At 48.9% G+C, this 11,960-nt stretch overlaps 2 protein-coding genes across 2 annotated transcripts; one reads left to right on the top strand and one right to left on the bottom strand.

The window, feature by feature from the left end:
- The first annotated feature begins 500 nt into the window (after nt 1-500).
- LOC109760286 (bZIP transcription factor 12) lies at nt 501-3,318 on the top strand. Its single transcript, XM_020319111.4, has 4 exons — nt 501-1,348; nt 1,476-1,547; nt 1,702-1,731; nt 3,040-3,318. The coding sequence occupies exons 1-4, from the start codon at nt 779-781 to the stop codon at nt 3,118-3,120; spliced, it is 753 nt and encodes a 250-aa protein (XP_020174700.1). The 5' UTR covers nt 501-778; the 3' UTR covers nt 3,121-3,318.
- Nucleotides 3,319-5,000: 1,682 nt separating this feature from the next.
- LOC109760285 (uncharacterized) lies at nt 5,001-9,461 on the bottom strand. Its single transcript, XM_020319110.4, has 13 exons — nt 9,289-9,461; nt 9,107-9,172; nt 8,604-8,669; nt 8,455-8,530; nt 7,789-7,866; nt 7,328-7,425; nt 7,093-7,166; nt 6,712-6,802; nt 6,481-6,638; nt 6,333-6,375; nt 6,099-6,164; nt 5,611-5,688; nt 5,001-5,484 (listed from the first exon to the last, which is right to left on the bottom strand). Exons 1-13 carry the CDS (start codon nt 9,385-9,387, stop codon nt 5,392-5,394), a joined length of 1,086 nt encoding a protein of 361 aa, XP_020174699.1. The 5' UTR covers nt 9,388-9,461; the 3' UTR covers nt 5,001-5,391.
- Nucleotides 9,462-11,960: the final 2,499 nt, after the last annotated feature.

Below are 11,960 nucleotides of genomic sequence, written 5' to 3'. Positions count from 1 at the left end.
ACCGAGACTGGTCTGTTGGCGATGGACTTTTCAAATGTTAGCTTTGTTCATTGCGGAAGGGAAACCAATCTTGTTGCTGATTATTTAGCAAAGCACTGCTTTAGTCTTGGTTTATCTCAATTTTGGGACTCCAATCCCCTTGAATTTATTCTTCCACATATTGTAAATGACATGGCTATTATATGAGGAATAAAGTTATTAATGTTAAAAAAACCACACAAATGAGCCACAGCACCGCACGGGTGAGACGAGGCCGCAGTCGATCCCATCTTATCTTCATCCTGTTTACCCTGGCACCCACAGTATACGTCACCTGCCCAGCGGGGCCAGGTCAGAAAAAGGCAAGAGGAAGCAATCCAAGGTGCTGCCGGCGCGCCCGATCCGACGGGAGATCAAATCAAACCCCGAACCCGCGCGAAAGCACGGTCAATCATTGGCCAATCGACGGCTATAAACCCCCCGCCCCATCTTCCCCGCCGATCTCCTCACATCACATCGCGCCGGTCAGTGGTCACTCGCGCCGTAATCGCACGCACCTTCCGTAACACTCGGGCGAGGAGCGGAGCGGAAGCCACGAGAAGCCGAGAGCACGCACGCGCGCACGCGACGCCAACCAACGCGTCTCCCCCACGTTTCCAGGGAGCTCGCCCGGCCCCCTCTGCTCTGACCAGCCAGCCAAACCAACCACCGCCCCGCGCCGGTCCGGAAACCTCCGGCGAGGACGGGGACGGAGCGGCGTCGGCCGGGAGGTGGGCCTAGGAGGGAGAGCGGCGAGCGCATGGCGTCGTCGAGGGTGATGGCGTCGTCGTCGAAGCCGTCGCACACGGCGTCGGATCTCGCGCGCTTCGCGCAGGCCGCGGGGAGGCCCGGCGGCGGGGGCGGGGGCGGCAGCGGGCTGGGGTCCATGAACGTGGAGGAGCTGCTCCGCGGCATCTACAGCGACGCGCCCACGCCGGCGCACGACCGGCCGGCGTCGCCCCCCGTCCCGCCGCTCCCGGCGGCGCCGCGGCAGCAGGCGACCGCGCGGCGGACGGTGGACGAGGTGTGGAGGGAGATCACTGGCGGCAGCGGCGGGGAGGAGGAGGCGGCCCCGGCCACCGCTGGCGGGGCCGCGGAGATGACGCTGGAGGACTTCCTGGCGAGGGAGGACGGCGCCGTCGTCAGGGGGGCGGAGGAGCAGGTAGCGATGCCGACGATGGCGCTTCTCGGCGGGGCGGAGGGCGCGCGGGGCGGCGGGAGGGGGAGGAAGCGGCAGCTCATGGACCCCATGGACCGCGCCGCGATGCAGCGGCAGAAGCGGATGATCAAGAACCGCGAGTCCGCTGCGAGGTCACGAGAGAGGAAGCAGGTGGGCGGTACAAACTCGTTACGTAGTACTGCCTTTACTTACTTTTACACAAAGATCGAAAGCTCCTTCTGGCCATGCGAATTTGACGGAGTGGTTTGGCGGTAATATTTTGGTTCGTCCGCTCCAGGCCTACATAGCCGAGCTCGAGTCGTTGGTCACGCAGCTCGAAGAGGAGAACGCCCACCTGTCCAAAGAGCAGGTATAGAATGTGACTGTGCCCTTTCTTCAGCCGAGTTTTCTTCAGCCGAGTTTCCATGACTAGATCTTGCATTGCATGTTTGTTTCAGTGCATCTGTGTTCCATTAGCTACGGTTTTAGAACTCTCATGGTGATATGTCTTTGGTGTGTTCCAGGAGGAGGCAAACCAGAGACGGCTTAAAGAGGTATGTTTATGAGATGTTGCTTGAAATTCGATCATGATTCTAAGTGTAGAAAGTACTTCTTTCTTTACCACATAATAGTATGCCACACGATTCCAAAGTTATTAGGATTTGAATGGCTAACTAGTGATTATGATCAGCCCGCTAACAGAAAACACAATCTATCTCATTGAAGTAGATTGCCCTTCTCCTCTACTTTGAGCGGACTGATCGCAGCATGAAGCTCAATAGCCTGGATTTGGATCCCATTACCTCCTTTACTCTAGAAATTGCAACCTTGTGAACACTAGAAGATTTTCTACCACTTGGTGGGTCAGTGTTTCGCGATGTTTTCTATCAAATATACTTTCAGAAAGCATAACTCAGCCTTCCGTCTTAGCCTGCCAACATTCTTCGGCACACTTAAAAATATTGCCTGACAGTGCTTTGATCTTGTGTGGGAATACACGTTTCAGAACATAATCATGGTTACTGTATGCCCATTAATGCATCAGATAAGCATGCTCTATGGTTTCTCTACTGTGGACTGTATGATGTGCTGTCCTTCGCCAATTTGGCACTCCAATGAGCTAACGTGCTTAAGGCCCCTAACCGGCTGTCCACTAAGTGGCTTGTCAATTAAGTAAGATGCGATGTCGACAGCGTTCGGCCACGTCCACACAGCACGAGCCACATGCCAAGCGTGAGATCGTCTATGTTCTAGTATGTCATTTTCTTTACTTTGGAGTTTGGACCCTTTCCAACTCAACGTGGGTACATTTCATAGGCCATTCTTATTAAAATGATCACAGCCTGCAGTCTTTTGCTTAGCACTTTTCCGTGACATCACCCATTTGTCAATCAGGCACTGCGTTCGTCGTATGTATTTTTTACTCCATACGTACCTAAATATAAATCTTTTCAGAAATTTTATATGGACTACATACAGAGCAAAATAAGTGAATCTATACTCTAAAACATGTCTATATACATTCATATGTAGTTTATATTGAAATCTTTGAAAAGACTTATAGTTAGAAACGTGTTCCAGGCAAAGTGGTCTGATCACACATCATGTTCATGTGGATAGGGAATGGTCTGCATCTCGGCTTAGAAATGGAGTAGTTCACATCCAGTTGATTTTCCAGATTAATTGCCTTCAAAAAAAGAAAATTCTTTCAGGCGCCATCATTGCCTAAAAGAATTCTATATTTTTTAGTCAGTATGTGACTCCCCTTACTCGTATTCCGGAAAAGAAAAAATGATCCCTGTCTTCGTGGTTTTTAATTCATTTTAGATGCTTGTCTGAACAAATTTATCTACTTCATGCAGCTCAAGGAAAAGGTGACTCCAGTCATCATTGCAAAAACGCCGTCACAAGATCTTAGAAGAACAAACTCAATGGAGTGGTAGACATGAACCAAGCTCAGTAGCTATCCCCTTACAGCTATATAGATTTTGATTTGTTTGTTTGCCATTCTTCTGTTTATTGGAGTTAACTCAGTTGTTGTAACCTAGTAGAAATAGCATAAACATCTTAAATGGGATCATAATGTGTAGAGCGGAAGGCTGCATTTGAGCAAAAAGGAATCTCATCAGCAGCTTATATTCTGTCTGATTTGCATTTTTCTTTTTATGCTGCCAGTATGTATAGTGATGTAGAGCACAATACAAACAGAACATCAAAATAATGTTCAAACATAATGCTAGAGACATTTAGCGAACAGAATCACATGCAAGACATGAAACAAAATAACTAACCGAACAATAAGAGCAACTCCAACGCGGCGACCCCGCCGTCTGTTTGGCTCGCCGCGGAAAAAGTAATGGCCCAACGCACCAACCCATTCCCAAATCGCGTCCGCGCGGTCCCATTTCCAGCCCAAATTTGGGCCTGAAATGCATCGGCGCGGACGCGCCGCCCGTCCTTTCGGTGTCCGCCGCGTCCCCACCTGACGGGCGGTCACTACCTCCCGCGTCTTTATTAATGACGTGTGGCGACCGCGGGCCCACGCGTCAGCGACGGCGTGGCGACCTTTTTTAATCCGAGCGTGTGGGAAGGGGGGGGGGCGTCCTCATTCTCTTCCAGACGCCCGTCCCCATCTAGCCACCCTCTGCTCCCCGTCGGACAACCCTAGCCACCATGGGGTTCTTCTCCGCCAAGAACAAGGGCAAGGCCCCCGCCGGCCCTTCGCGCGCGCTCCCCCCGCCTCCGTCGGCGTCTTCCCGCCGGCCAAGGCAGCGCATCAGCGTCCCAGTGCACCAGGCGAAGTGGCACTTGAAGCACCGCACCCGCAGTCGGCGCGGAAGAGGTGCGGCGTCGGCAGCAGCACCTTAACCCCGCCTACGCATCAGACTCTCCCGATTGGGAGGTCCGGTTGGCGTTGGAGCACGAGGAGCTGCGACGGCGCGACGGCCGCGACGTGGAGGATGGCACCCCGCCGCCCCTTGTCGTGCGCGACGAGGACCAGGAGGCGGAGGCCGCCTACCGGGCGGCGCTGGCGGCTGCCCTCCGCGAAAGCGAGGAAGAGGAGGCGGCGTACCAGGACCGGCTGTCGGAGGCCATGGCGCTCTCCGCTGCCGGCGACTGCGTCGTCCCGCCGGCGCTGCTCATGTCGTCGTCCACCGTCAAGCCCGAGCAGTACACATGGCACGGATACGTGCGCGAGTGGGTCAGCGCGCCCCCCATCTGGCTTGGGGTGACACCGGCCCAGGAGCAGATCTACCTGGAGCAATGGCGGCGGCGCATGCTGATGGAGGAGCGCCGCGAGGGTAAGGAGCTTGAGCAACTGGAGCACGACGCGTAGGAGGAGCGCCGCGAGGCGGAGGCGGAGGAGCGCCGTGCCCGCGGCGGGCCATGCGCCAGCGCAGCCGATGACGGTACAACCAGCGGCCGACGACGTCGCCACAGCCTGGGAGACGGCGTTCCCCTGGGCTGGCCCGGCGCAGACGCTCATCGACCTCACCGGCCCCGACGCCGACGCCTAGGGCAACGCGTCTCCTAGTTTTAAGTTTTATTTAATGTTATTTCTCTTAATGTAAAGCAGACTCATGGACTCTCGCCGGCCATTGTGGCCATCACTAATGTTTAATTAACGTTTTTTATTTTCAAATATTTGTGATTTTTTTTTCACGCCAACTAAAAAATGGGTCAGGTCAGCGTTGGGCGCAAGTGCCGACTCAAATGCGAAAGCGGACATGGGTGTCCGCCGAGCCGACCCAAATGGGTAAAAGCAGACAAAATCACCGTCTGTTTGGGTCGCCGCGTTGGAGTTGCTCTAAGCACACCCAAATTTAGCATTGTACTGTAAGCCAGCAAAGCTTATTAACATAACTCTGATGAGTGATGATACAAGAACCAACAAGAAACTTCTGCCCCAAGAATGGGGGAGAATATGTTAAGAAGAGGAAACAAGATCTTTCTAGACACATGACTATAGTGGAGGAGATCAAAGCTCTGTTGAGCACACGTCACACTTGTATTACTCTTGTAAAGCGAGACCAGAACTATATTAGTCACTTCTTAGCTAGTTATGCTAGGCGTAGCAATCGTACTGCAGTTTGGCTTTGTTCTGGCCCGGAGAACGTCGAGAACCTGTGTCTCGCTGATTGTACCCGTGGGGTTGAGTAATACTAAGTTTCATTCGCAAAAAAGAAAAAGGATGCTCGTGCACTCTCGCCGCCTTAAACCCCAATTACCGAGAGATCCTGCCTAACATCAGCAACGAAGATACTTCCAGACTCGCACCACCCAGCAACCACATCTGTGTTCGCACACTGCAGATCAGAAACACATTGCCGCATTAGGGACTTCGACAGTACATTTGTTGCGCTGGTATGCATATATAATTTTTTTTGTCTGAGGCTATTTTTCCTCCCACTGGGGTGGGGGCAGGGTAGTACCTTTGAAAAGCCCAGCCAGTTCGAATCACCTCGGAATGAGAATGCACGCTCACTTTCTCTCCAGCGTCCACAGGTAATCTGCAGTGAAGCGATGTTAGGGCACTTACAATTTCCGCGGATGTGCAAAAGGATCATAGGAGCTCATGTCTTAAGCTGAACCATGATGAAGTTCTTTACTATATTGCAACTATCCAAGAAGAGAAGTTCACTGCTGACATTTTCATCTTTTTTCAGAAAATACAAATCAATAATGTCATGTCCAGAAGAAGAATTTGATACAGTTGCCTAAGATACTGAAATTCTAGAAGTAGTAAAAATGTCACCAAATAAGCTGAGTTTCTATTGTTATAATTAGAAACTATTTTACCAACCATAAACAAAAATACACAATATGTAACAGAGAGGCCACAATTACTAAGCAGCAGTAACAGCAAAAGAACTATGAGATACACAAAGTAAGGTCCAAGGGAAATTAGTTGGATGCACACCTCATAATCAACACCTTGGACGTATATGAAGGATTGGTCCACTGACGAAAACGAAAGACCAGTTATCTGGGTATGAAAGCAAATACACTAGCTGAGACCTCCATTGCTTCATGAAACATCAAATCTTCTTTTCACACTTTATGATATATTTAATAATAATAATTTTTCAGGTTGTTTGATTTTAAATTCACTGTATCAGCTACAGAAAGTAACATCAGAAGCAGGTAGACCAACCTCATACTTGGAGCAGCCCACCCATCTTGATAAGGCCGACCACCTATACACAAAACATAAACTGAACTTTCAATCACTCTGGTACTGCAGCAAACATGCAACTGCATGTCAGATCCTTGAACTAAAACAAGAAAACAAGCAACCCAACCTGCGAGGATCATAGATTGTTACAGCACGATCAGTTCCACCGACAGCAATCAGTCCTGAAGGAGAGGTACAGACTGAGTATAGTATGCCTCCAGTAGGACCAGAAACGCGTTGTACACATCCACCGTTGTTATGCATTCTGAAGTCCCAGATGCTCAGCTGCAATTAACCACCATGTGAAAAGAGTGTAGAGGAATGTAAATATAACAGGGGGGGCTGCCTGGTGTCTAACCTGAGGACCTTCAGTAATTGCCAATATCGAGCTACATTCACTCCCTTGAGGAAAGCATTGAGGAAACCTTACTGAAGATGGGTACCATAACCTGCAGTTTTTGTTTTACAAAATAAAGTTCAGCTCAGATATTCTACGGGACATAGGAAGTTAGGTACGATAATAACTTGGATGTAAAGCGGGTTTGTGTGTTTCACCCTCAAGGCCTCCTTCAACTAATTATGTAAAGGTCGTATGAGAAGAATGCACGAATGGGAAGACATAATCATGTGGAAAGGAACATGTTACTGTACCAGCACATGTAGAGGCAATCCAACTTCTAGAGCAAAACAGATGACTCTGACAACAAACATTAAATATTCTAGTAAGAGGAAAACTTACGTACGTAAACTCCGAATATGAATATCTTGATCATAGATATCAATGCTCTTACACAATTCACGAGCAACAGCTACCTGAAAAGAATACCAAATTGTATGGATTTTGCCGCATGCAAAGTGCAATGGCATTGATTTTATGCTACACTAAATATAAAAGTCAGTGGGAAATGCACCAAATTAAGTTTGAACAAGGATGATGGGTGAATTTTGTAGGTAATTCAAGTCAATAAATGTACCGTGGAATGGTGTGTTGGACTAAAACACAACCCAGCCCAACTTCCTTCTCCGACACCACTATCGTGAGGTGGTACTGAATAGGATGCCCTGTCGATGTCTGAGCAAGTTTAACAATGACATATTCATATGTTGTGTTGATAATCCAAGAATAAGATCATCTTAAAAAGGGAACCACTTGATTTGCCGGAAAACCTATTGTTAAAAATGGTCTCATTAAGCTTCTCTTCAGGAAGCTTGAGCGTCCCGGTTTTATGGTTTATGGTATTATCCAGCAGGATCAGATAGAATAAGGAAGCTACAACATGGCATAAAATGGATTGTATTATGCAAATCTGAAGCAGTTTCATGAAGCTTATTGCATTAAGAATGACATATATAAATAGAAATGAAAATTTTCACATATGATATGCTTATGGATTTAACCATGCTATCCACTCAAAATACAAAGTAGTAAAGTTACCCTCAGCCACAGTGTCCAAACGGGATACAATGAGGTGACCATAAGAGTCGACGGTTCCCAAAATCAAGCAGCTATCACCTGGAAAGTCACAAAACATTGAATATGAAATATGTTCTATGATACACATGGTTATATTTTAGGAAGACACAAGAACTAACTATAGCCATACAGGGAATGGTACGGGGGGATACAACAGAAACATATATGGTTAGTACCAGCGCTTAATAACCTAGCACGCTGCATGTGCTTATAATTCCATAACCTCTTAAATACCCTGTAACTGTGCGCTCAACTTACAAACCTAAGGTAAAAACTACTAAATAGCCAAGTCTTAAAGCGCATTGCTGAAAAATCAAAGTGCGCCTGCAGGCAATGGTTGGTGGAAATTATGACTCCTGGTGGTCAAGCAAAATGTTGAGGCAGAGACAATGTCTAAGATAGTGTCCTTCAGGTATAATACGTATGGTCATGCATGCTCCCTGTATGATATAGTTACACCAGGTAAAGCTGGATACGCCAACTCTAAGGGACATCGGATTGTATATACTGTTTATAAATTTGATGGCTATTTCAGCCCCTATGGTATGCCAAGAGCCCAACTACAGCATGTTTTTCTGGGAAATACTATATGGCACCACACTATTATGAAATTGTTGAAGATCGCACCTTCACCCTCAGCCAGAACTACACTCTGAATCTCCGAACGATGCGGGCAGCGGTCCACAACCGACGAGCTTATGACCTTTCAATTAGAATGGACTTCACAGTAAATAAGCACCCAACATTGATAAGCTCTAGAAAAGCGAGAGTGTTACCTGTGCATTGATAGGAATCAACAGGCTCTCTTTTCCTCTGGACAGCATCTCCTCTTCCATGGATATCTTTAAGCTCCAAGATAAATAGAAAGGGAAATCAACTTAATAATAACCCCATACATCACAGACATGACCCCCCAGTAACACAAAGTACTAACAATTGTTCCCCCATACATGACAAATTATACTATTCTCATGGAGCATCGCTGATGGGCAATGGCAGAGCTGAAAAGAACTAGCACCATGTCCTTGCATAGCTGCGTTCCAAAGTCCTAACTAATATGGACTCTAGCCAGCAAGAGCAACGACTTGTGTGCCCGGTTCGAAAGCAGCATCCATGATTCAAATGAGCTACAGAACTTCCGAAATTCTTCGAAGCACTCAAGCAACTAATTAACTCTATCCAATCCACTAATTAAGCTTCTGATGGCAATAGAACATAGGCACCACTGTACAGTGTGGTTCCGCGCTACAGTTCCGGGGGAGGGGAGAGAGGGGGAGACCTCGAGCTTGTAGACGCGGCAACCGGAGGCGAAGTAGGCGGAGCAGGAGCCGCCGTCGCCATTGACCTGGGACAGGGGGAAGCAGAGGGCAGGGATTAGAGCCGAGGGTTTAGGGTTCTTGGAGGCGTGGGCGAGGAGAGGTGTGCGCAAGCGCAACGGATACGGTGCGGCGGCGTACGCACGTGGACGGCGAGGCGCGTGGGCTGGAGGCAGCCGGGCGAGGGGTCGGAGAGAAGGGACGGCGGGATGGACGCCTTCCGCAGGCTCCGCGCCGACAGCATCGCCGGCGGCCGCGCGTGTCTCTCTATCGCCCCTCTCTTTCCGCAGGCGAGATACGCGAGCCTTTGCTCCGCTTGCTGCCGAGTCTTTTTTTTTTGACGTGGCTGCCGAGCAGACCTGGCCAAACAGGCCGGCCCGGCACGGCCTGTGCTAATCGTGCCTGGCCCGGCACGGCCCGTCATGGCACGTTTTAATAGCCGGGCCGTGCCGTGCCGGCCCAGGCACGGCCTGATTAGTAAACGGGCCGGCCCGATGGTCCGTTTAGCATGCTGGGCTGCACATTTTCAACTTGTTGGGCTGGTTTTTAGGCCTATTGGGCTATATTTTAGGTATACATATGTAAAAAAATTCTGAAAATTATATAAAAAATTAAACGGGTCGTGCCGTGTCGGCCCGCGTGCCCAGGCTCCAGGCCCAGGCACGGTCCAAGGCGTGCCGTGTGCCGGCACGCGACCCGTTTAGCCCGTGCCGTGCCTGGCCCATGGCGGGCCGTGCTGGCGTGCTCGCGGGCTGGCCTGTTTGTCCCGGCCCGTTTGGCCAGCTATACTGCCGAGTCTTTTTTGCCCTCACGGGGAAGAGGAGAGCAGGCGCGGCCCACCCTGAAAATCAGGGGGGACGTTTAGTTTTGGTGGAAGGAAGTTAAGTAGCAACACGTAAAAGTTTACGTAGGGGCAATTCCTATCGAAAATTCTAAACCAACGAACTATTACGGGCCTATTATCGAAAATTCCTATCGTTAACTAATCTTCACCCCCCCGATTTTCCGGGGGTGTGGGCCCCTCATCATTCTTTCTTCCAATCACAAGGTCCCAGCTAGGCTTCCCCGTAAAACTCCGTCGTCATCTGTCCGTGCGTGTAAGAAAGCTCAATTCCTATTTAGCGTTGCGTGTGTATCATCCCTCTTCTCAAGGTGCAGCGGTGGGCTTCCGTCCGTCTGTGACGGTCACTCGTTGTTTCTAGCGTCTTCGTGGCGACTCAGTGCGCAACCTCGTCGGCGATTCTTGCCATTTAATCCCCATCAAAATCCACAAATTCGTGTCCGCCTTTCTCATCTCTCTCAGCCCATGTGCAGATCCCAGCCCTCCTGTGGCAGCAGCTCGGGAGCCCTTTCAAATCTGAGAAGGAACAGCCGGATTAGGAAGAGAGGATTGCAATCTCAGAGGCGGGTGAGAGCGGCTGTGGTTTTCGAGGCGTTCAGGAGGCGGTTGTTGGTCTGGCAGTCCCATCAAGCCCCAGCTGCAATGGTGGACTTGAACACCAAGTTTCTGGAAGGGGTGGAGGGGAAACTCAAGAACTTGCAGCTATCTGAAGCTGAGAAAAAGGGAATCGGGATTGGGAAGAAGCAGGCATGCTCCTCGCAAGTGAGCAAGCTTCAGGCTGTAGGTAAACTTCTCTCAGAGAGGCTGGCTAGAGCAGAACATGTAGGAAGATCTCTGGGGGCAGTATGGATCCCATTTTTTGGTGTGGAATGCAAAGATCTGGGTTCTCTTTATTTTCCAGCAAAAGGCTGACAAGGATAAGGCACTAGATGCTGGACCTTGGAGATTTAACAATGATCTGTTGGTGATGGAGGACTTTGTGCCAAGTAGAATCATAGATGATTACGAATTCAAGTCAATACCTATTTGGGTTAGAGCTTATGGTATTCCTATGGGGATGATGAGCAGAGAAACCGGAATTCTAGTGGGAGAACAAATTGGAGAAGTTGTTGATGTAGACCCAGACATTAATGGGGATTCGATGGGAGTATTTATGCGGATTAAAGTGAAAATAGATATCACAGTTCCAATCATGAGGTTTATAACATCCTTTATTGACGATGAGGAGGAACAAGAGCAGGACAATGAAATGAAACTTAGGGGAGATGATGAAGAGAAATAAATAGGCGGGAAGAAGGAAGAAGAAGAGGAAAAGATTGTCTCATTTACATATGAGTATCTTCCGGACTTCTGTTATAGTTGTGAAATTATTGGACACACTGAAAAGTCATGCCCAACTAGATCTAGAAGAACAGGGTCCATGCAGTTTGGGCCATGGTTGCGTGCAATTATGTACAAGGGGAGCTCAAGTGAAGAAAGAAGCAGGGGTTCGAATGATAAAGGAAAATTATGGCCAAGTAATAGTGCAGGAAACAAGGGGAACAGACAAGGAAGTGATGGGCCATCGCGGCGAAGAAATGTACCAAGCGGAGATGATGAGGAAGGACCAGGATGGAGTGATGGGAAAGAAGTGACAAGCCCTCTCATGTTAAAAGAGTGTGAGGACCAAGGCCTCTCTGGAAAGGAACAAAAACTTGAAATAGAATTGAGTAAGGCTGAAGAGAAGACTAACATTACCATAGAAGGAAAACATGTTTCAAAAGGATATGGTCAAACGAAGATCAGTGAACAAGAAAACAAAGACATAACAAATCAAGTAGAAAAGGAGGTAGAGCTGAAGAAGAAGGAATCACAGAAATATGAAAAGTGAAGGTGACATACCAAAGGAAAAGAAGAAGGGAAGAACAGTCAAAATTATGAGACAAGATAGAGTGAAAGAGACACAAACTCAAGTAAATATGGCCACAGAATCAAAG

This window comes from Aegilops tauschii, chromosome 3, assembly GCF_002575655.3.
Source record: "Aegilops tauschii subsp. strangulata cultivar AL8/78 chromosome 3, Aet v6.0, whole genome shotgun sequence".
NCBI classification, from domain to species: domain Eukaryota; kingdom Viridiplantae; phylum Streptophyta; class Magnoliopsida; order Poales; family Poaceae; genus Aegilops; species Aegilops tauschii.
This window is presented reverse-complemented; position numbering and strand designations above follow the sequence as displayed.

Coding starts and splice junctions, on each gene's coding strand:
- LOC109760286 (XM_020319111.4), top strand. CDS start 779: ATGGCGTCGTCGAGGGTGATGGCGTCGTCGTCGAAGCCGTCGCACACG. Junction 1,349..1,475: donor GGTCACGAGAGAGGAAGCAG/GTGGGCGGTACA, acceptor CGTCCGCTCCAG/GCCTACATAGCCGAGCTCGA. Junction 1,548..1,701: donor CCCACCTGTCCAAAGAGCAG/GTATAGAATGTG, acceptor GGTGTGTTCCAG/GAGGAGGCAAACCAGAGACG.
- LOC109760285 (XM_020319110.4), bottom strand. CDS start 9,387: ATGCTGTCGGCGCGGAGCCTGCGGAAGGCGTCCATCCCGCCGTCCCTT. Junction 7,167..7,327: donor GTCCAACACACCATTCCACG/GTACATTTATTG, acceptor TATTCTTTTCAG/GTAGCTGTTGCTCGTGAATT. Junction 6,376..6,480: donor ACAATCTATGATCCTCGCAG/GTTGGGTTGCTT, acceptor TTTTGTGTATAG/GTGGTCGGCCTTATCAAGAT.